This window comes from Neltuma alba, unplaced genomic scaffold (genome assembly GCF_004799145.2).
Source record: "Neltuma alba isolate B1F8T4 unplaced genomic scaffold, ASM479914v2 tig00011419_pilon, whole genome shotgun sequence".
NCBI classification, from domain to species: Eukaryota; Viridiplantae; Streptophyta; class Magnoliopsida; order Fabales; family Fabaceae; genus Neltuma; species Neltuma alba.
This window is the reverse complement of record NW_021636103.1, coordinates 16,581-41,552: the sequence shown is the minus strand read 5'-3', so window position 1 is coordinate 41,552 and position 24,972 is coordinate 16,581. Positions and strand designations below refer to the sequence as shown.

The following is a 24,972-nucleotide window of genomic DNA, read 5'->3' as shown; positions in this document are numbered from 1 at the left end:
TGAGGCTACAGCTATGCCTTTATATATATTATACGTGAATTCCTTCTCTTCATGCCTTACGCTTCATTACTCTTCACTTCTTCTTTTTCTTCTTCGTCATGTTCTCTTTTCTTCTTCTTCTCACTTGTTGTTTCATTTTCATTATTCTCCTGTACTATTACTTTTTCACTTTTGTTTCTAAACAAGACAAGCTCTTTTATTGCTGCTGTGGGTATGTTGTTTCTCTTCTATTTTTTCTTTTAAAAAATTTACGGTTATGATATACAATTTGATTTTTCATTCATACTATCCTTAATGAGTTAATAGTTCATTGTTCTAATTTTCAAGAAGTGAGTGGTGGGTTCAACAATCTGGAATATTTGTACTCTTTCTAAGCTAGGTGCCTCTTATTTTAACGGTAAAACTATTATCTGTTATATTGTTTTAAGATGTTAAGATTTTGATATAAGCTTCATTTTTTCTTGGTATATGATTATTATTTTTTCTTATGAAAGTATACTTCTTGAGAAGTTTAAATTTGGTAAGATAAAATTGAAAAATAATTATATATACGCCCTAAATATCAAATATGTGGTATATATTAAGTTGGTAAATTAAAAAAAAAAAAGTCTTCTATCTACTTCTAATGAACTATTGCTTTCATATATTTTTTTAGGTAAAAATAAGGTGTAAGTAAAATTGAAATGAATGAAGAGCACTCATAATTTCCTTTTTTCATTTTGCCTTTTCCATGCTATTTGTTACTCCTCCGGTCCTTATTATAAGACCCCATTTGACTTTTTATTTGGTCCTAATTATAAGATCCTAATCCATTTTGTCTATTATATTTATGCATTTTTTCCAAGATAATCCTTCTAATAATGATAGTTTTAGCCAATATACTTAATTAGCAAGGATATTTTAGGAATGACAACACTTATTTATTATAAATAACCAACTTAACTTACTTCCTTAATCTCCTCAAATAAGTCAATTGGGTCTTATAATTAGGACCGGAGGAGTATGTTGTATTTTTTAATTGATGATGACATGTCATGATATGAGTGTTTTGAATCAAGAATAAAATACTCTGACTATTCTTCTAGTTTACATCAATTACATAGAACTTTCCTCTATTATAAAAGCATACATTTAGTCCAATTAGTTAACACTGTTAATAGGAGTATTCTAAAAAGATTCTAAAAATATTATTTTTAACTGAAATTTATATTAAAATAAAATTTATTTACTATTTTACTTTTGATTCTAATAAATTCTTAAATTATATTTTTATAGTTACATTAATTTTAATCAGTTAAGGCAAACATAAAAGATTTGATTAAAATTTTAACTAATTTTTATAATAAATATATATTTAACTAAGTATGTTTATAAATCTTTGTAATAAAGAAGTGTTTAAAAGTTTTGAATTATAAATTGAAATAACTTATAAAATCTTTTAAACTTATATCATTTAAATTCTATGATAAATAAAAACTAGGAATTTGAAATATATTTTTACAATTTAAAAGAAATCAAAGTAAATAATTTTTAATGAATGTGATAAACTAGAGAAAAAATCTTTATTTTTGAACCCTTCATTTCAACCCAATGGTCTAAAAGATTTTAGTCCAATTAAATGTTTAATTTCATGCAATAAATTAATATTTATTAAATTAAATTTTACAAAAATAATAAAATAAAAATAGGTATTATAAGGTATAAATAATATATGTGTAAAATAAAAAAAAATCTTCATGATATGTTATTATTAAAATAATATTACAAGAAAGAATTTTAATATTAAAAAAATATTATTGTTTGTAGTATTTTGGTAAAAAGCCCTGTGGTGTGGCATTTGTTTGGTTTGACAAGAAATCAAGTATTGGGCATGGGCCTTTTATGCCTGTGACCAAAATAATAATAATAATAATAATAATAATAATAATAATAATAATAATAATTTAGTCTTACAACTTAATTGCTATAATTAAAAATTTACAATCAAAATATAACTTTTTTTGTTACGTATTGTTTGGTATGAGAAAGATAAAAAGAGGAGGAAATGATAGAAAATTTCATCAAGCTCTATTTGAAAAAAAATTAAAAAAAACTGGGGTTTTCAAATTTTAATCCAATATAAGTCAGATGAAGTAATATTTACAATATATGTTGTAGCCTCACAGGAGCATCGTTGGGGATTCTTATTTTTGCATGCAAGGGTGAAATTGTTCTTGGTGTGAACGATTTCAAAAATCGTTCATGCCAAGAACGATTTCACTTTTTGATTTAAAAAAAAATTAAAAGTGAAATCGTTCACGTTAAGAATGACTTGTATGTAATTTGAAAATCGTTTTTGCCAAAAACGATTTTAAATGCAGCATATTGGTAAATAGTTTCAAAAGTGTAGCATTTTGGTAAAAAGTTTTACTGTTTATCGTATTTTGATAAAAAAAACCAAAAAATGTGGTACTGAGTAAAAGACATCTACTTATTCGAGAACTTTAATTCCTGTAAACTTGAAAAATTTACTAAATCAAGAAATAAAAGTTCAGTATAGCAGTGATGGGCTCTTTTAAAGGGTCGGGGAAAAAGAGTTTTATTAATTACTACAAATGTAGCAAAAAAAAAATACTTGTTATATTAATTAGGACAAATGTAGCAAACCAAAAAAAGAACTAGGACAAATTTTAGATACATTTGTTAAAATTTATTAGGTCTAATTCTCCAATCATATTCTATCATATATGATTTTTCTTATTAATATTGGTACAATAGAATTTTAAAATTTTACTATTGTGAACTTTTATTATTAAAAATAGTCCACATACTGATTTGATGAGAAAATTGGATTCAGTGAATATAAACAAATGCACCAAGTTGCCCAATAAATTAATTCATATTGCCATATTTTGAGTTTTTTTTTCCTTAATTAAGTCTCCCTTAAGGTTCTGGCCAAAAAAAGGGAGTCTTCCTTTGAGTTGATGCATCTGTTTCGCTACAACAATAATTACTCCTAGTTTTATTGCGGTAAAGAATTATTTTTAATTATATTTTGTATGTAATAATACATTAAAAAAGTGTTATAGAAATGAGTTCTCCCATAATTTTTCAAACTTTGGGGCAAATGACCATGTTTCTAAAAATATTCAGAGAATCCATATACATGAAGGTTTTCTGTTTGTTTTTATCAATAAAGAAGTTGAGGGGAAGTTAAACGACATAAATATCTAAGTTTCCTTCTTTTTTTTAATTGTCCCGACGCATAAATATTTTAGCTGAACATTGTAAATGACTTGATTATCATTTTATTCTTTCTCAACCTCCAGTATTATAATATTTCAAAGAGAGAAAAAATTAAGTTACTTAAAACAAACCAGCTTCAAACTATTTTTTTGAGACACCAATTTGCTTTTCATTAGAACCAAAAAAAAAAAAAAACAAACAAACAGTCACTTTTTTACGTGTGACGTGTCTGCCGGATAGCGTTTGAAGAGTGAGAAAATGCGGTTGCCATGCGTCGACAAGAAAAGCCGTTCGATGAGATGCGCCATCCTTCAGATCCAACGGCTGAAAAAATTAAACGCCGGAAGCCACTCCATATCAGAGCCAGGTTTCGATCCTGGGACCTGTGGGTTATGGGCCCACCACGCTTCCGCTGCGCCACTCTGATTTGTTGAGATGTAGTCGCACCAAAACATTAATAAATATAAAACTAAACTATAAGAGAAACATGGGCTTTCTAAGAGCTAGCCCATATTAATTCATTCTTAACTTCAAACTAATTAATGGGCTACGGCCTTTTTCATTTAAACCATTGGATTTTCTGAAATTACTTTATGGGTTTAGGCCTCTCATTCCATTAACGTGAATGGAAACTTGACCCGACCGTGAAATCAATTAACCCACGTGCCATTTCTCCCACCCTCTATTTCTTTCAAGGCATAATACTAGTATTGTACAAGGAAAATCCTTAAAAAAAAAAAAGTTTAAAACTACTAAATCATAAATTATGTTTGGTAACAACACTTTAATGAGTTTGGACAACACTGCACTTACAAATAATAACACATTTTGGTAAAAATTCTGTATTTGGAATTTAATGATTTTAATTTTTTTGGGTAAGATTCTCCCCATAACATGATGGCTGAAACAATTTTCCATAACGCAGATTATTTAGTGTATTTGCAAAATATAGAAAACAAATATATTATGAACTTGGGTTTTCGGCAGAGTCGTAATCGCTTATTCTTCTTGACGGGGGGGGGGGTGTTGGGGAATTATTTGGAAACGCAATCATTCCAATTTTAATATATTATATTAGTATAGAAAGTTTTTTTAAATTAATTAAAAAACCTCTTTAACAATAATTCTAAAACTGGTGTAAATATAACTGTTATAAAAAAAATGACATTGGTATATAGCTTGCTTTTTAATATCATAACCGGTGCGAAAAGACAATCAATCAAGTTATAATATGTTAATCACGGATGCTCCTTGTTATATATGCAAATTACTGGTTTTGATTATTATGATTACTTTAATTGCTATTATTTAATATACCTTAATTTCATAAACATGATAATTATGCAGGAAAATAAACTCCCTTAGAATTTTTTTGTTTTTGGGTTGGATTATGTACAATTTATACTTGAATGTTCTATTCACTCGTATACTAATATAATTTTAGATATGAGTTATTTTAGAACTATATATAAATATTTTTATATATTTTAATTAAATTTTATTATTTTAGTATCATTCTCAATCAATTTATTAACCAGTCCAATTTTTAATACCTTAGGCACTATATTGATATTAATAAATAAAGATCATGTATAAGCAGTGAGTGATCCTATTCTCACATATGAGTTATTTTCTCATAAACCCCCAGAGTTTTTCTTAAAAGAAGAATTTGGTTACCTTGGGGTTTATATTCGTTTTGCTGATTAATGAAAAGCTCTTCATCATCTTTATTCTTCATTTTCCTTTTAACAGCTTGATTTAATTATAATAGTCCTTCCATGGAAGCATTTTCTTTTCTCTCATTTACATGGCTTTTTTTTTTTTTTTATATATACTGCATTGATGTTATGTTCACTTAAAACTTTGAACAAAATATATTGTTAATGGTTTAATTAGTACATAAATTAATCTTCCCCATGCCCATTATTATTATTATTTTGCTGTCCTCTTAAAAGAGCAAGCCAACGCATCTTTACGTGTGACGCGTCAGCAGGATGGTGTTTGAAGAGAGAAAAAAGCGAATGGCATGTGTCGACATAACTACCGTTCGATGAGACCTCCCTCCATCAGATCGAACGGTGGAAAAAGTTCAAACGACGGAAGCCACTCCTTATCAGAGCCAGGTTTCGATCCTGGGACCTGTGGGTTATGGGCCCACCACGCTTCCGCTGCGCCACTCTGATTTGTTGAGAGATGATTGATTAAAATATATAAAACCAATTATCTACATTCACGACGGAACTGTAAGAGCTAGCCCAAAATTTAATCCTATCTTCTGACGAATTCATGGGCTTGGGCCAGTTTATTTAAGCGTTGGATTTTCTTAAATTACTTGATTGATGGATTTAGGTCTCACATTCCACTGATGGAAACTGGACACAGCCATGATCAAATCAATTAAAGATCCCGATATTTCTACCACCTATTATTTCTTTTAATAGATATTTTTTCTCGTAAAATATAAAAATGTTTTTTTTTGGTAATATTCTCAAACCAATTCTACAAGACCAGGGTGCGTGGAAAAAGAATATGAAAAAAAAACCAATAATTCGTATCATACATTAATGAAAATGAAAAATTCTTGGTTCTTTGCTAGTGCAATTTAGGACTAAACCATAATTACTATAATTTAATATAATTTGCTTCAAATTTCATTTTCATAATCCGTGGGAAAATAAACTCTGCATGACTTGATATGATAACATAATTAATATTACTGACTTTAAACTTAATATGAAAATACAAAAAAAAAAAAGTTGCAACAGAGGACATGACCTTGTATTTTTCCTTTCACGAAATTATGCATTTTGTTGATAAGATCACTTGATTAAAGTAAGATTGAGGAGGTTAGTGTATTTATTTTCTTTTGTTTTTTGTGTAAATAAAGGTATACCTTTTATATTGTATTAACCAATCGTACTTTAATTTGCAAAACAGAATTAGGCTCCCACGAAAAAATCTGTGATTATGTCATAATTGGAAATATGCATGCTTGATACATCTCATAGAATGTAATTACTCTCAAAATTTTATTTAATGTGTTTTAATTTGCAAGTTAAACAAATAACTAATAAAAATAACAGAACATTAATATCTAACTTTTTTAAAAGCAAAAAATACCTTCAAACTTAGTTATCCTTTTTTTTTTAGCTGAAAAAACTCAGCTTCCATTAAAAAAAAAAAAGAGCGAGAGAGAGAGAAAGGCACTCGTTTACGCTGATGATAAAATATTTAGATGTGACGTGGCAACACAATCCAGCCTGATGAAGAGTGAGAATAGTGGATGCCACGTTTCACCGCATTTTCCGTTGGATGAGGCAGGGCATTCATTAGATCCAACGGTAGAGAAAAGTAACACGTCGGAAGCCTATAAGAGCCAGGTTTCGATGCAGAGATGCAGCCTTGGCTGCCAACTTCAGAGTCACTGGTTGCTGACGTAAAAGGACAGGGCATGGGGCAGGAAAAAAAAGCAGAACTTCAAACAAGAAAAATGATAGTTTTATTTTAAACTAATATAATTTTTAGTCACCTAAATTTGTTTTTATTTTGATTTTAATTTTTTAAATTTTAAATAATAGGTTCTGGTTTTTTTAGAGGCAAAATAATCAAAATTTTTATTAGATTATAGGGTCTAATATTTTAAATAAAAAGAAACTTGAGATACCAAATCTAAAATGAAAGCAAATTTAAAGGATCAAAATTTATATTAGTAATTTTATTTTACTCTTTCAAGTTTTAAGAAATTTATTTTAAATCAATTCATAAAGGGAACAAGTCAAATATTAAAAAATACCGGACCGATTAAACATTAACGGTGATTCCTAGATTCCCCACGATTAACCAGAAAAGGGAGGGGGGAGATAATAATAAATAACTTTTTTTTATAAATTTATGCTTTATAATGGAGAACCTTAGCTTTGAACTACCAAAGTAGAGTCCCTTTGAACCAACAAATCTGGCCTGCTTTCACAGACCCAAAGGGGATAGCCTTGCCATTATGCTATTTGGGCAACATCTTCCAGAAAAATTCTCAATCAGGTCAAGCGATTTTAAATATTTATGAGTTCTTTTGGTAGGGAAGAAAAATTATATTTTGACCTCTATCAATGGATTTATAATTAAATTGGTTAATAGTCAGTTTTGAAGCAGATCACACAACAATGTTAAAGAGAACCATGCGATGTTAAGGATCAATTCTATAAAACAGCCATAAATTCGGGTTTTAACACGCACAGAAGCATTTTTAGTCATTTATAAGATAATCATGACTTTGAATTCATTATTTTTGGCATGTTAAAGATAATTATTTTGGAATAAAAAGTGTAATTTTTCAAGAAAATCTTAATTTTGACTCTTATAATTGATCATAATTGAAATCCAAATCACAAGCAATTCAGGAAAAGTTCCATGTTGCGTACTTGCCATGGAAGTATAAGATACATTGGGGCTCAAAAAATTCAATGTACGCACGTATATATCAATAAATATAATGAAATTTCTATGACATCACAATATTCATTAGTTATAAATATTATAACTCATCTGACACAGTAAAACATCATCTTTCACAATGAAAATGATAACAGCTAAACATCTTTTACAGCTCAACCTCAAAATCAACTCCATAAAGCGTTGGTATTAAAAAAAAAAAAAAATCCCACAAAACGCCAAGACATTTTATCCACATCATACAGTGAACACTAAACAGCCAAGAAGTACACCTTAATTTTCTCCTTTGGACAACACCCCACCAAAAATCTATACATTATATCTAAAATTTTCACTTCATCTGCAATAAAAACTAAAGTAAATCTGTGCATAACTTATGCCTCTTATCACATGAGATACCTTACTATGTGCTAAACTTCCATTGAATTATTGTCAAATAATTTAGTCTGCTCCACCATGAAATTCGAACAAAGACTGCCAAGAAATTAAAACGAACTATAAAATGGGCATCCGTAGTGTCAAAAATTATTTTCATTCTTTTCCTTTTTCCACAGATATATTTCTAATAATATGTTATAAATTGGAGCCTCATCAATAAGTTGTCTCGGTATCAGTGACCAAAGGTGCCAAATGCACTGTCAATTCGTATATATGCCAGCCGGGTAGCAACGGTGTGTCTTCTGGTACGGGTACAGTTATCTGAGAGCTGCCCCAAAGACTCTTAAAAGACACCATGTTTACAATCATGTGTCAGTGATCAAGAGCACTTCGAATTGAAAGAGGAGGGTCTATCACTGTGCCTCTGGATATAAGATCGTGGTTTAAGAATAAAACAATAACAGTTATATCATCGTGAAAATGTCTTCGAACCTTCTTGTCAATTTTGCGGAGGTCTGAGTACCGCATTTCTCGTTTCCTTGCTGCTTCTTGGAGAGCAGCCTTGATAAGTCTCTTGGCACTACCCTGCATTAGCAGAAATTTCAAGCACCATAAATTCAATATAGGAATCATTTTGGCAAGGGACTCACTCAGAACTACAATGCCAATGTGCAGCCAAAGAACAAAATCATCAATCTAACATCCATCTATTGATATTCACTTTTCTTTGGGAACAATAACAAGCTACCAATCTATTGAAGGCAGATACAGATTTTACATGTGTTGCAGAATGCATAATGGCTTCATGATTCCTTTTTGCAGTACAAAGAAGAGTAAGACCAGAGAGGGGAAGCCAGTAATCGGAAAGAAGTCAAAAATATGTGGCGTTTATACATGTTAACAACATTATGGTGTCTTTTGACCCATGAAACTGGTGAATGTCAATCATCTCCATTTATCGTCCCCTCTCCCACAAAAGAATAACTCAAGCACAGGAGGAAACTTAAGAAGCGAAATCAACTCAAGTCGAATTGATGAACACTCATCACATTATTGGCTGCTGTGTTGACCAAAGAAAAATTCAAACTATGACTCTCGCAACTGCTTGATTAAGGATCAGCATATCACTTAAAAACTTAAACGTACCTTGCAGGGACAATGAACATGCATAGCTGGTGTTTATCCAAAAAGTGAGGGCAAAAGTAAAGCTCGTCAAGTTATGCCTTCGAAAATTACCAAAACAAGTCTTTTCACAACTATTACACTCAACCAAATCAACCTAAAGCAATCATCTTTAATTACAACATATCAAACACAGCATGATGGGAGACAAAGATGAACTTCTAGGTTAAAGTAGTACGGGGAAGCTCAAATTTTCATACCAAACCATGTAAATCATGTAAAGAAAATTTATTTACTGCACCTAATATCTTATAGCCATAGGACACAAGCTTGATCCAGATACTTCATCATCTTGCTGCTCTTGAGGCAATGGGTTAAATAAAGTGCCAAATACATTTGAAAAAAAAAAAACTATGGCCATTTAGAATGCATGCGAACAAGGGACAAACCAAGAAACATTGAGTGCAGAAAGAATAACAAAATAAAGGAGACAAGAACTTTACCTGCCGTGGATTCCTGTGGACAATATCCACTGCTTTTTCGTTACTCAAGTGCTCCCATAAACCATCTGATGCAAATATAAGGAAGGAATCACCGGGTTGGAGAGGATGAGAGAGAATTGTTGGACTAGCAGTCAAGATAGGCATGTTCATTGGCTCTGGAAGTCTGAATTTTGGATTAATTGGCTCCCGATTGAACTGGGCATGTTTCATATATACGTCACCTATAGACCTAGAAACCTGCACTTGATACAAAAATAAAAAAGGCAATATGATAAGGTAATTAACTTGGCCAGTGGGAAGTGAAACTAAGAAATAAGCTTACATTCGCAAAAGTTATTCTAGACATGTGAACCCACAACCAACAATACATTCAACTTCACACGTCAAATAAAACAAGGAGAGTAATAAAAACAGAATGTTAATACAAGACAAGTCTACAGCATGGATTCCACACAAACACATAGAAATACATCTTTAAATAAAAGTTGAAATGATATCCAGCAAGACGGGACCAGAGGAAATATACAGCCAAAACTCTAGGAAAAATAAACAAAGGATGGGGATGATTAAAAGAAAGAAAGCGACTGTGACAATTGGCATATAAGTTGTTCAAAGTTCTTATTAGGCCACGAGTCACAACTGAAATTCATATATAATGTATGCATACACGCACGCACGCACGCATGAATGGACGCATGTAAGAAGGTAAGCATGTACGTATGCACACCGTAGTCCATAAAGAAAGAATACAAATTGACAGAATTATTCCCCAGTCTTTTCATGCAAATTGACTTCAAAAAGCAATAAATACACGCAGCCCATAAGTTTTGACAATAGGAAGAATATTGCCCAAGGGTATACGTTGATAAGCTTCTAAACCTATTTACCTATCACCTAAGCTTGATATCCAAGAATACAAGTAACCAATATTTGTTTTGACTACATGCAGGAAAACACTAATTTTTATGCTGGAAAGATCGATTCTCTGAAGGACAGAAGCGCATAGAATCACCTGAATAATGCCTTTGACTCTCCACACTCCATGTTTGAGGACAACAATTTGGGGATCATGAGGATGTAGTTCTTTAAGTTCCTGTCTGATTGCATCAAGATTTGCATTATGTTCAGTAGATAGCTGAATCGCAGCAATACCTCCAGTGTTGCCAACTTTCTTACCCAACACAACACGGGAATCTCCAACATTTGCCACAAAGAGGGTCCGCTGAAATATCACTCCAACAAGACAACAGGTCCCAGTAGTTGCGATCTGAGGTTGTCTATCCCATGATTCTGACACAAGAGAAGTGAAACCGTCTTCTGTTTGAAGAAATGCTCTATGAATAGTCTCAGCAGTCACAACTCCCTGTGACTGAGCGGCTATTGCTGCATAAAGATGAAGTCTAAGACGGCTAACATGAGAAGGGATCCTTTATAAACAAGGAAAAAAAAAAAACGATTCGAATTCCAACGCCCTTTTGTCCATCTATATTACTAAGAGGAACAAAATTATAGGCAGAACGATACAAAAAAATATATTGGCCTTCAACCCAGAGGATGGGTCCAAAACTGACTAGACTTTGAGACATTTCGTAATCGCCAATCCCGTTCCCACTTATCAATGGATCGAAGGTGAAAAAAGCATTCTCTAAAAATAGAAAAGGAGGAAAACGGAAAAAAATCAAAAAAATCGATGAACGCTTAAAGGAAATAGTAACTCCCATTTCGCGTGAATGTCTGAACTGTTCCCGATTCTGCGAAATCTCACACTCAAGACCAACGAAAAGCTCAACTTTTGGGGGGGAAAGTTTAGGAAAAAGTGAATTGATGAAAATCACACATAACAGTCCCTGCTCGTGAATGCAATGAAGCAACCAGAAACTAAAACGTGGCCGATTGAATGCCCCAGGAACCAAACTATATCAGGCCTACATAGCATGAGAAATAAAAAAGAAGATTCAGCATCAAGAACCTTGAAAGTTACGAAAGAGGTGATCGCAAACGTATCGAGAGGCATCGGGTCCTCCGTGACCATCGTACACACCTACAAAGGTGCCCAGAGGACCAGACTCGATCTGGCTCTGGTCTTCGAGAACCTGATTCGCCTGAACCACGGCCATCGAGAAATCGCCGGAACCATACCTTCCTACGTCTCGGAACCAGAGCAATCCGTCTTTACCTTCCCTGCCGCCTGCCCCACCCCCGAAAGTGCTCCCAACAGCTCCAATGGTGTCGAACTTATCAGCACCACGCCCGAATGGCTTCCAACAGAGAGAGAGCAGATTCATCAATGCCTGAAGCATCCCACATCTCTCAGAAACCCTAACCCTAGCCCCAGCTCCGGAACCCAGCCAGGTTTGAAGCAACGAATCTGGGGAAGAGAGAGACTGGAGAAGGGGAAGATTATGTAGGGAAGAGACCAGAAGAGGGGGAGAAAGGTGCGCACGGCGCAGGATAAGCAGGAGGCGCAGGATAGCACGAGGTGATGGCGGAGAGGGCGTGTTCGGTTGTGGAGGAACAGAAACGGGTTAGCCGTATTGAGGAGAGAGGAAGGTGTGGGGAAGCCTCTGCTTCAGTTGTGTTCTTTTCAATGTCTTCTCCTTTTTCCCCTTTTTTTTTTCTTTTTCGTTTTCTTTTCTCTTTTTCCCCATTCCTTGTTTACGAATGGAAACCAATTTTTTTCCCTTTCATAATTTGCGGACATTTCTGGCTTGTTATGTTATTCTGAATTTCTTTTGACATTCATCCCATTCTATAGCATTAACATGGCCTCTCTTTTTTTTCCAGCACAATGATCTTCATGATCCCAATTATATACCATTGAATTATGATCTCTCTCTTAGTACTACTGGCTAGATTGTTTCTTTTATCTGCATAGCAAGCATGGATCCTCATTAATAGCTAGAAATCAAACCACAAACTTGGTGCCACTAAGAGCACATCTTGTGCCATTAGACCTAACAGGTCAGTTTGGCATGAAACATTAAAAATAAGGTATAAAAATTATGATTGTAATTGAAAAAAATCATTAAAAAAGTATTTAGCATGAGAAATTTCTTGTTACATAGGATAAAGAAACTCAATATGTGAGATAGGAGAATATTATGATAGGAAGTGGTATTGGAATCGGAGAATACCATGATGGGAGGTAGTATTAGTATTCTTTAATCTCATATACATTGATTTGTCTACTCCATGTAAGAAGAAATCTCTTATGCTAAACATTCTTTTAATATGTTTTTTTAATCCCAATCACAATCTCTACTCCTAATTTTTAATATTTCGTATCAAACACGACTGATGGTATTCGGCATTGGAAAATTCTCTTCCTATCATATTTGGATATGCTATCTAGATCAGCTATCCAAGAAGAAATCGCACCAGGAATATTCTTTCTTTACCCTTAAATGTCTAAGAACTAATTTTTGTTGAGCTATTAATTCATTTTTGTTTTCACATCGAACAATTTCTTACTAGGTCTGGTTATTGATAAAATGGAAAAACTTTTGTTAGCGATTTTTTGATGACTCAAATAACATTATTAAGCATGATCTAACATACTCCTTCCGGTCCTTAATATAAGACCCATTTAACTAATTTGATTAGATTAAGGAAGTTAGGTAAGTTAGTTAATTATAAGAAAAGTGACATATTTTTCCTAAAATACCATAGCCATCTTTTTTAATATCCCTCCTTTCTCTTATACTTAATTATAATTGAAGGAGTATCCATAGGGGTAATTTAGAGAAAATTGATAAATACGAGAAATGGGTCTTATATTTAGGACCAAAACTAACTCAAGGATTGGGTCTTATATAAGGACCGGAGGAGTATTTCCTCAATTCGTTTGGTTTTGCTAGAATAAGTTTTACTAAGAGTTGTCCTAGTTGTGTGTTTAACCTCTCCATCTATTGTCCTTTTGTTATGTCTAATTTGTAATTCTCTCATTTTTAATAAATTATCATTTTGTTTTTTTTCAAAAAAGAAATTCTTTTGATATTTGATTTTTATTTGATGTCTTTAGTTTATCAATATTGTATCCATTTTCAAGTGAAAATTTTAGTTTTGAACCTTGATCGTTTGGGGTTGAGATCAAAATTTAGATTCAAGTTAAGTGAGATAGGGCGTATGCTTTTGGACAAACTTTTCGTAACATACTACCTCCAATCCTAATTATAAAAACTAATTGATTAATTTGAGAAGATTAAGAAAAGAAGTTAAATTAGTTATTTGTAACAAATAAATATTGTCTTTCTTAAAATATCCTTACTAATCAAGTGTATTGGTTAAAACTATCATTGCTAGAAGGATTACTTTGAAAAAAACACATAAATATGAAAAATAAAGTGAATTAGGGTCTTATATTTAGAACCAAAATAAAAATCAAATAAGGTTTTATATTAAAGACCGGGAGTAATAATATGGTTACTATGATAAGTATGCTTTACAAATACTACCTTCAGTTTCTAAATGTCCTTATCAATAAAGTCCCTTGAAAATATCTGAAAAGCACAATAGCAGCCTTTTTAAAGTGATTTTATGTTGTTCTGTCCCAAAAAAAAAAAGTGATTTTATGTTGCAAAAAGAATTTTCAGAAATGTTCAGAGACCACAACTTAACAATATACTACTTCTGTCTTTGATATAAGACCTAATATTGAGTTAGTTTTTATTTTAAATATAAGACTTATTTTTTATATTTATTAATTTTTTTTAAATTATTCCTATAAATACTTCTTTAACCATAATCAAGTAGAAGAGGGAGATGGGATATTAAGAAAAATGATTATAGTGTTTTAGAAAAAATATGTCACTTTTTTTATAATTAACTAACTTACCTCATTTTCTTAGTCTAATCAAATTAATTAAATGTGTTTTATATTAAGTATCGGATGATTTTTTTTTTTGGTACAATATCGGATGAATATTTGTTTTAGCGTTTATAGATGTTTTTTTTTTGGCAGCATAACATTTATAAACGTTTTGGACTTTAAAGAATGTAAACATTAAAAGCTATTACTCAGATTTTTTTTTTGAGAAAATTACGTACAGGTCTCACAGAAGGCAATTTATTACTCTGAGGTCCCACGAAATATCAAAATTACTGACAGGTCCCAAGGGACCTCAGAGTAATATTTTCGATTTGTAAAATGACATTACTACCCCTCATATTCCAGATTCACATTTGCTCTGTTATTGCGATTTACAACCTCAACAGTGACTATTAACAACCCAATGAGAGGGCGTTAACAACCCTAGCAGTATCCGTTAACAACTTACTTTATAGAATCATATAACCTCCACATAAGAGTAAATTATAACCAAATAGTATAATACAACAACTTTAACACTAAAATGGGAAGCTTTTTGATATCATTAAGAATTTTAACTAGATCCAATAGGATTATAGTAATATTTTAATACGAAGATCCATTTACAACTTTAACAGCGACTATTAACAACCGAATGAGAGGGCATTAACAACCTAAGCAGTATCCGTTAACAACTTACTTTATAGAATTATATAACGTCTGCATAAGAGTAAATTATAACCAAATAGTATAATACACCAACTTTAACACTAAAATTGGAAGCTTTTTGATATCATTAAGAATTTTAACTAGATCCAATAGGATTATAGTAATATTTTAATGCGAAGATCTATTTACAACCTCAACAGCGACTATTAACAACCGAATGAGAGGGCATTAACAACCTAAGCAGTATTCGTTAACAACTTACTTTATAGAATCATATAACCTCCATATAAGCGTAAATTATAACCAAATAGTATAATACAACAACTTTAACACTAAAATGGGAAGTTTTTTGATATCATTAAGAATTTTAACTAAACCCAATAGGATTATAGCAACATTTTAATGCGAAGATCCATTTATAATCTCAATGGTGAGTATTAATAACCCAAAGAGAGTTGTTGACAATCTAGGCAGTATCTGTTAACAACTGACTTTATAGGATAATATAACCTTTAACAACTATATAAGATTAACTTTAAGACTATTTAGTTATAATTTAGTTAGTTATAGTTAGAAGTTATATTATTCGATAAAGTTAGTTGTTAACAGACATTGCTATGGTTGTTAACAGTTCTCCTTAGGTTATTAATACTTACTGTTGAGGTTGTAAATGGATATTCGCATTAAAATATTACTATAATCCTATTGGATCTAGTTAAAATTCTTAATGATATCAAAAAGCTTCCCATTTTAGTGTTAAAGTTGTTGTATTATACTATTTGGTTATAATTTACTCTTATGCGGAGGTTATATAATTCTATAAAGTAAGTTGTTAACGGATACTGCTTAGGTTGTTAATGCCCTCTCATTCGGTTGTTAATAGTCGCTGTTGAGGTTGTAAATGGATCTTCGCATTAAAATATTACTGTAATCCTATTGGATCTAGTTGAAATTCTTAATGATATCAAAAAGCTTCCCATTTTAGTATTAAAGTTGTTGTATTATACTATTTGGTTATAATTTACTCTTATGTGGAGGTTATATGATTCTATAAAGTAAGTTGTTAACAGATACTGATAGGGTTGTTAACGCCCTCTCATTGGGTTGTTAATAGTCGCTGCTGAGGTTGTAAATCGCAATAACAGAGCAAATGTGAATCTGGAATATGAGGGGTAGTAATGTCATTTTACAAATTGAAAATATTACTCTAAGGTCCCTTGGGACCTGTCAGTGATTTTGACATTTTGTGGAACCTCAGAGTAATAAATTACCTTTGTGAGATCTGGAAGTAATTTTCCCTTTTTTTTTTTCCGCGATGACAAGAGAGGCAAAATCCAAATCACTCACATGTTACAAAGCAGGATATTAAGATCCCAGGGTATATTTCTTTACAAGCTTATATCCTTCTCCCGTCTGATTCAACATATAAAATATTTGAAGGAATTTTTTTTAATAAATTTGAATTTATTTTATTATTTGTTTTTTATTTTTGTTTCTAATTAATTATATGTTCCTTTTATTTCTTTATTTTCCCCCACTTATTCTCCCTCATTTTTTTTGTCACTCATTCTTTCTTGCACTTACTCTCTACTTAAATAAAAATATTCTAGGAAAGTAAGTTACATTTTTTCACATGTTTATTGTCTTTAATAAATTTTAACCAACTTTTGAAATTGCATGATTTATTTAAAAAATAAAAAAATTATTTGAAAATATATTTTTATTATGTGTTTTGGAAGTAAAAATATTAAAACTTTTTTGAAACATAAAAGGAGCAGACATATTTTTTCACAACATCACGCTTTCATTAATGACAATTATCTAAACAAAGTAAATTATTTTTGAACCCTTCATTTCACCACTTTATATATACCTATAATGTAAATAGTATTTTTTTTAAAAAATTTTTGTTTTCAAAACTTGTCAGTACTCTATAATCTATTAAGAACATAAAAATAAATAATTAAACAAGCTTATAATCTGTCTCTCACTTCGTCTCATTTCTTTCGTAAAATCCCTCACTTTCCCCTGCTTGTGTTGAGCCAATTATGAAAGAGGATATGAATCACAATAATAGATTTAAAAATAAAAATAAACTAAATAAAATAAAATCGGACTGAAAACTAGACTTTTTGTCGAATTTGTATTTCATCTGTCGGAATTTTATGCATTTGGAAAGTAAACAATAAATATTATGCACGAGGATTGAATAGTTGCACAGATAAGCTATTTTAGGTCAAATTCAGTCAGGAGTATACAAAAAAATCCCATATTAGATAATCTGAAGTAGAAAAGATATATATATATATATATATATATATAAGTGAAATTAATTAAACAGGAAGTCATGAGATTTTGGATTAAAATATGTGTGTGTTTTTTTTTTTTTTGGGTCAGAATTTAATTTCTAATTATTTAATAAAAATGTACAGAGGAAATATTTTTAAAATTAAAAACGATGACTTAAGTTGATTGAAGAGCTTGCGATCATGCCCATTTGGAGTTTAACATGTTCACTAAAAAAGTATATATAAAATTTTAAAAAATAAATTATGTATATAATATATTAAGATAAGATTTTGGGTTAATTTAGTAGATTTTCCCTTTTTTAATGCTTAATAACTCTCAAGACCTCTACTAGAGATTATGACTACATTTATTAATTAGTTTTTCAACTATTTTTTAATATTATTAATATAATATAAAAAATTATAAAAAAAATATTTGGCACAACTTATCCAAAAATATTAGGTTGGTCTTTGGGGCGTGACCACAGGAAACCATGAACATTGGCGTTATTCATTTCCTTTCGGTAGACGAGAAGCACATTGGATATGCGGTCCCATAAAATCATCCATGCTTATTATTATTATATGGACAGCAGTAAGAATAGTAGGAATTAATAATTACTTAATTATTAATAAACGCTGGTAAAAATGTTAAAAATTGATAAGCGATAACATATATAGTTGTCACTGAAAATAACATTAATTATTAAAAAATATTTGATTACTTCCAATGATATATCTGTAGTCATCAACATCGTTATAGAATATAGAATTCTAACAAGACATAATCTTTAATATACCAGTTAGTTTGATATTTAATTTTGTTTTAAATAAAACCCCAATCGATTTTGTCTTTCATATTTATCTATTTTTTCAAAGTAATTTTTATAATAGATGCACGTGTTAAAATATTTTATCAAATGGTAGTTTTAACTAATACACATAATTAACAAATATATTATAAGAACAATAACACCTATTTATTACAAATAACTAATTTAATAAATTTTTTTAATCTATTTAAATTAGTCAACTAGTTCTTATATTAAATTAAGAATTGAAAATAATACTCCTCCGGTCCTAATTATAAGACCCAATTGATTTATTTGAGGAGATTAAGGAAGTAAGTTAAGTTGGTTATTTATAATAAATAAGTATTGTCATTCCTAAAATATCCTTGTTAATTAAGTATATTGGCTAAAACTATCATTATTAGAAGGATTATCTTGGAAAAAAATGCATAAATATAAGAGACAAAATGGATTGGGTCTTATAATTAGGACCAAATAAAAAGTCAAATTGGGTCTTATAATAAGGACCGGAGGAGTATAATTTATAAATTGTAAATAATATGACTTATCTCTCAGACTTTAGGTAACGTGTGAGACTTAAAAAGGTAAAAAATTATAGCAAGTCTCACTATTCATAATTTAAAAACAATACAACACATTATTCATATTCAATATCTCAAGGTATCAAAAAGAATGTATATTAATGGAAAATTAATTATTTTTGGATTGAAATTGGAGTAAATAAGACACTTCTTAAATTATAAGTTTTAAATTTAAATATTGTAATTTACAGTAATTGTTGTGCAAAGCATAAATAACATTGTTTTTCTAAAGTATTATCATTGTTATTTAATCGGCCTTGGTCATAAAAGGATTGGAAAACAAAATAAAGTAAATCAAGATTGAAGAATGAGAACATGGATATTTCCTCATTTCCTTTTTTAATATACGTGTGTGCATATATGTGTGTGTGTGTGTGTTACAAGGATTTTTAACATTGTTGTAAACTATCTCCTGAAAGTGTTGGCTGATTTGTGCTTTTGAATCTTTAACAGTTTTGTTCTGTTTACTTGGTTTTATATTGTTTCTACTACTATTTGAATTTAACTTGCATTGGCCTCCAACTTAACATTTGAGTTAGTCTCAATTATATTGGCGTCGCATTGATATTTCTTTCTAAAATATGATTAATTTAATGTTAAGATGCATTCAAAATTCTGAAATATTTTTTCAGATGCATTCAGTATTTTAGAATATTTTGTGGTGCATTCAGAAAAAAAATACTTTGAGTACCTTAATCTTTAATTTAATTTATCAACATTTTTATTCTATTAATTTCTTTAAAGTGCAACATCAATTTTTGGCCAGAAAAATCATTTTTTAATTGAAAGAGACATTTGTCATTAATTATTGAACAACAAATGCCAAGACATTACACAACTGATCAAAAGAAAATCTTTCATCAACCTTCGAGGTGAAGATGGTTTGTGATCAACAACAAAATTGAAAATGACAAAAAATAATTATTGAAATGTGACATCTTCGGTTATTGTGCTAATCAAAGAAAGCAACAAGCAAGATATCAAATGGTTATAAGTTAATCAGCAGATCACGTGATAATGAACAATAATTGTTACATAATAATAAAGAGAAACACTAAAAATAAAATAAATAAATGCAAAAAAAAATATTATAAGTCTAGCCTCATATGTATGCGTGCATGTATGAGATGCCCATTTTCAACCAAATCAAGACGTGTGAATTATATAGATATACTCCTCCGGTTCTTATTATAAGACCCCATTTGACTTTTTATTTGGTCCTAATTATAAGACCCCAATCCATTTTGTCTCTTATATTTATGCGTTTTTTTCCAAAATAATCTTTCTAATAATGATAGTTTTAGCCAATATACTTAATTAGCAAGGATATTTTAGAAATGACAACACTTATTTATTATAAATAATCAACTTAACTTACTTCCTTAATCTCCTCAAATAAGTCAATTGGGTCTTATAATTAGGACCGGAGGAGTACTATTTATTTTATAATGAAATTTATTATTAATATTATTGATATTTTATTTTATTTTATTGGCCGAGAATGCTTTAAAATCTACTTATTCTAATTTGATTGGACCAGTATATCCTATAAGACTAGGTACCCAAATTTTGTCCATAAAATACACATGCCCTTGTTCCTCTTACAAGGGAGCATGAATTAGACATAAAATTGACTTGTGGGGCTAGTTTTGTTGCTTTGTTTTGTTACCATCACCATCATGATTTTAATCTTTTGGGCCAATCGTTTTAACTTTCCAAACCCTAGTGACCCAACTTCCCTAAGTGATGTGGCTCAACTTGTGCATTATTAATACCATTAGATAGTGTCCAATAATAAATGTATTCGCAATCTCATATATGCCTATATATATATATAGTTATTCAAGAATTAGGATCATTTTAAAATATAAAAAATTTTACAAAAATAAAATAATAGACTTGTTTAATAAATAAAAGAATAGGCAAATTCATTTTATTTTTATATAATATTACTCCAATTCTTAATATAAAAGTTAGTTATAGATTCATTGTTGTACTAAATATAAAATCTCAATATATTTTTTTAATAACAGATCCCAATCTACTTTGTTTTCAATATTTATCTATTTTGCCTCCCAAATAATCCTTATGGTGACTAAACTTGTTAAGAGATTTTTATCAACGGTAGGAAAAGCAACACACATTCATTGTAAATAACTAATTTTATTAATATTCATAAATTGGTTATTTATATCTTATATTAAGCACCAGAGGTAGTACGTTAGCTATTTTTTCAATTATTAAGTTGAAAAAAAGGCTAAACATTTTTTTTTCAATGGAGAAGTAGACACAATATTGCATTCCTATATTTGTCTTAAATGATTTATTAATAATAATAATATATATTTATATAATGATGCATAAAGGATTTAGAATGAGAAGTGTGTATTGTTTGGGTGAGAGGCAGAATGGGGGGTACTAAAGGCATGGTTGACACTAAACAATAAGGAACATTTGAACATAATATGGTCACCTTTGTCTTAGAAAAGAGCCAAAAACTATTCTTGCAATTTCTGAATCCCCCATCTCTATCTCTTTATGCTTCCCACTACTTGCCTTGTCTTTGGTGTCTGCACATTTCCCTGTACTGTTCTTCTGAATGCAATTATTTTTTATATTTTATTGTGAAATATTGTTGTTATGTATATGTTGGAGATATCATAAAAGTGCATTTTCCCTTTTTAAAGCTGCACAAGTAGATGTTCCCTACTATCACTTTATGTTATCATCTCATTCACCCTTAACTTATTCCTGTGCCCTTTCTGACCCCAAAAAAAAAAAAAACTTATTTCTGTGCCTATATATATATATATGTTCACTCGTATTAGAGTCTAGCATCATTAGCAAGTATATTTTAGGTAGAAATTTCACAATATTATAAGTTTTCCTGTCATCCATATGAGACTCCCAACTTAAAATTGGCTATATGCCTATTCCATTCAAACCCAATTTGAAGAGATGCTTATTTCCTCCCTCTCGGGGGTAAAGTCATTTGCTCAAGTTTCTTCATCAATTTGGTGATGAAGCTTTAATTTTGTGGCAGTTACTTAAGAGTGGTCATTTGTGTGAAGCCATCTTATTTACCATTTCCGCGTGTCCTTATAAAGTCTAATTGACTAATTTGAAAAGACTAATAATGTTACTAAATTACTTTAATGTGTTTATATTTATTATTTTTCGCCAAATTAAGTTACCTCACTTATAAATTGATATATAATTTAGTGATATACATAAATATTTTAAAAAGATCATATAATATATGATATAATTAAGCAATTTAATAATTTTTTAAGTCCTTCCAAATTAGTCAATTGCATCTTATATCAAAGATTAGAAATAGTATTTTGTATTTTTGTTGTTTTTTCATGCTCAACTAACATTTTATCAATATATTTGATTATTTTATTAAAAAAAAAGGGAAGTTGTTAATGTCCTAGACCAGACCAATGCCAAGTTTACTAGTCTATATACACTGTTGAATACATGATAAGGCAATAACCCAACAGAGCAGCATTCTATGCTTGCCACTTACTAAAATCAGACATGTGAAATGGCTTCTGTTATTTTATGAGCTGATTTTGGGCTTACCTTTCTCATTACTCTTTGTTCATGAGCAAGACCAAGCCCAAAATATTGCATGTCCTGAGCTTGATCTTTCACTCTAATCTTCCATTCGCGTAATCAAGTATAAATAATACGCATAGGCAAAAAAAAAAAAAAAGTAAATAAATAATACTCCATCCAATTCTTGCAGCCCAAAAAAAAAGGGGGGGTTAACACAGTCCCTAAAATTTGATCTCATGATTAAAATTTGATTTTATATTAATTTTGATCCATAGATTTAAAATGTAACCACTTTTGGTTACAAAAAATTTTAAGCCGAACCAAATCCAATTTTAATAATCAATACTTAAATGAAATCAAATTTTAAGCGGCTTAAACAAATTTTAAGGTCTTCAACACTCCAAGTAGAGATGATCACAAATATGCAAATGCTAGTTACTTTAAAGCTTGTTTGGATCAAGATCTTAGAGACAACCATGTTTTCTATCATTGTAAACTTTAAAGGGAAACAAGGTGCTAATACCGAAGGCGATTTGATAAAATTCGAGATCGACGATTTGGTACTAGACAACCGTAGAAGCAGTCGTGGTGGAGTCATCAGAGGCGGTGACAACCATTGGATATGTGGGTATAGCTGAAAGTTGATCAATATTCCCGCCACCATAACTGAAGTTATGGGAGTTTTTCCTTACTTTGTGTTGAAACAAGGGCTCTTGGACAATAGCTCTCTGCTCTGAATGCTGCTATTAACTTGACAACAGGTTTGTATCCTTGATCACCTCCTCCTACTTATCCAGTAGGCCGTGAACGATGATGAAGGAAGTTCCTCAGGTAGTTTTTGCTTTGATTTTGGTTTCTTGCTTGTAATGTTTTGGTTTTAAGGTAATCGTGTCCAGTTTTTATTGAAACACTCAAATTCCTCGTTAAATAAGATCTGATATGGGTTTCATTTGGTTGCTGCTCAAGTGAAACCTAATTCAAGTAATGCATGTCATACCTGGGAACCCAGTGCTATCAAAAAAATATCTCCAGAATGTGGGGCAAAAACAAAAATCTCTACGAAAAAAAAAAATTGCATCCTCGAAGCAAAAATTGATTGATTATAGCAGGGGAAGAAGAGATTACTAACTAACAAATTTATTCTTCAAAACTTGCCTTTTTCTCACTTCTGTTCTTCTTCAATCCCAAAACATTTTTTATCTTCCCAATCAACCTCTTGAAAACTCCTTTCCTCTTTGGCTTGTCTAAAATTACTGGCAGGTTCCGTATCACAGACAAATGTTGGTCGGCGAGCGGCACAGTAGCCCCTATCCGTCGGAATTCTGCAACGAGCTGAGGATACACAAATTCCATATCCAGCTGAAACTGCCTCCGGATTTCAAACCTCGGCGGAGCCGACTCGTCACAGCCGTAAAGCCCGGCCGCCACGCGCCCGTTCACGTACGCCTCACACGCCGCCAGAATCGCATTTGCTCGCTCGCGAAAATGGTGGTCAATCAAGGGTTCGAAGTTCCTCGGAGGATTCCGAATCAAGTTGAGAGTGGTAGTACAGGTGAGAAAGAACGCTTCCTGATTGTAATACTCCGACGATTTTTCAGTCCCAAAGTATTTTCTTCCAGGCTCGTTGAAGTAGGGTTTTTCGTTGAGGACGAGACTTTGGAGAGATAGCAGCACCTGCAATAATGTCGACTGTTTCGGGTTCCACCGCTCACTCCGGCGGCCCATCCATGTGTTGAGGAGGCTCAGGCAGACGCTGCCGTCGCTGTAGAGATTCGGGTTGATCCGGTGACCGTATGAGCGGTAATGAACCTTGGGAGGTTCTTCAGGGTAAGTGGCCATGACGGCGATGTCGAAGACAAACACACCGTCATGGTAGGGTGTGCCGGCAGCACCGACGATGGCGGCACGGAGTAAATCGAAGCGGGTCTCGGAGACCCGAACGAAAATGGATTCGGGTAGATTCTCCTGGAGGATCCGCCACTCCTTACTGATCACCTTGAAGCAGGAATTCCCCGCTTTCAGCTTCGACGGAGCCGAATTATGATATAGATAGTGATGATCTGAGAAATCCGAAACGACGTCGAATTGGGGGAAGGTGTGCTTCTTGTGATCCTGCGTCATGGTTCTGGGAAAGTACAGGAAAAAACAGTAAAAGCCTGAGGGCTAAGTAAGAAGTTTAGAGATAAGAAAAAGAAAATGTGAATTGTTGTGTGGGGGACGCTGTAAGCTGTAGAACACTCCGGAACAAGTCTAATTCTGTTGAGAGAAAATATCTAATCCAATTTGGTTTCATTTTTTAAAAATGTAGAGCTCTAACTAATAATAATAATAATAATTTCCAAAAAATTTGATTGTAGACGATAATTTTTTTCCAAAAAAATAAAAGAGGACTTAAGTAATCAGTTATGTTTATCTTTTGTTTAATTGCTTTCTTAATTATTTTTTGATTGGATGAATATATCATCATGAATAATATCTCAAAATTTATGGTTGGTTTATTGTGCTAACCTTAATGCTAGTGTTTTATAATCATATCGAAAATCCTTATCTAACATGACAATATTTATGAATATA

General features: G+C 31.3%; 2 protein-coding genes and 2 non-coding genes across 4 annotated transcripts; all 4 read right to left on the bottom strand.

The window, feature by feature from the left end:
* Positions 1-3,580: 3,580 nt before the first annotated feature.
* TRNAM-CAU (transfer RNA methionine (anticodon CAU)) lies at positions 3,581-3,652 on the bottom strand. The gene has a single exon. It is a non-coding gene; the product is annotated as a tRNA-Met (tRNA).
* A 1,684-nt stretch (positions 3,653-5,336) lies between these two features.
* Positions 5,337-5,408, bottom strand: TRNAM-CAU (transfer RNA methionine (anticodon CAU)). The gene has a single exon. It is a non-coding gene; the product is annotated as a tRNA-Met (tRNA).
* A 2,601-nt stretch (positions 5,409-8,009) lies between these two features.
* Positions 8,010-12,255, bottom strand: LOC114713172 (probable protein phosphatase 2C 42). The gene is made up of 5 exons (XM_028897758.1): positions 11,647-12,255; positions 10,690-11,060; positions 9,678-9,914; positions 8,545-8,637; positions 8,010-8,394 (listed from the first exon to the last, which is right to left on the bottom strand). The coding sequence occupies exons 1-5, from the start codon at positions 11,975-11,977 to the stop codon at positions 8,266-8,268; spliced, it is 1,161 nt and encodes a 386-aa protein (XP_028753591.1). The 5' UTR covers positions 11,978-12,255; the 3' UTR covers positions 8,010-8,265.
* An 11,280-nt stretch (positions 12,256-23,535) lies between these two features.
* LOC114713142 (putative ubiquitin-conjugating enzyme E2 38) lies at positions 23,536-24,519 on the bottom strand. Its single transcript, XM_028897732.1, has one exon. The coding sequence runs from the start codon at positions 24,517-24,519 to the stop codon at positions 23,536-23,538; it is 984 nt and encodes a 327-aa protein (XP_028753565.1).
* Between the last annotated feature and the right edge of the window lie 453 nt (positions 24,520-24,972).

What these genes read in the sequence shown, in the direction of transcription:
- LOC114713172 (XM_028897758.1), bottom strand. Translation starts at nt 11,977, where the DNA reads ATGCTTCAGGCATTGATGAATCTGCTCTCTCTCTGTTGGAAGCCATTC. An exon ending in TCCACAGGAATCCACGGCAG is followed by an intron (nt 8,638 to 9,677) that starts GTAAAGTTCTTG and finishes CTGCTAATGCAG; the next exon opens with GGTAGTGCCAAGAGACTTAT. An exon ending in TCCGCAAAATTGACAAGAAG is followed by an intron (nt 8,395 to 8,544) that starts GTTCGAAGACAT and finishes GTGTCTTTTAAG; the next exon opens with AGTCTTTGGGGCAGCTCTCA.
- LOC114713142 (XM_028897732.1), bottom strand. Translation starts at nt 24,519, where the DNA reads ATGACGCAGGATCACAAGAAGCACACCTTCCCCCAATTCGACGTCGTT.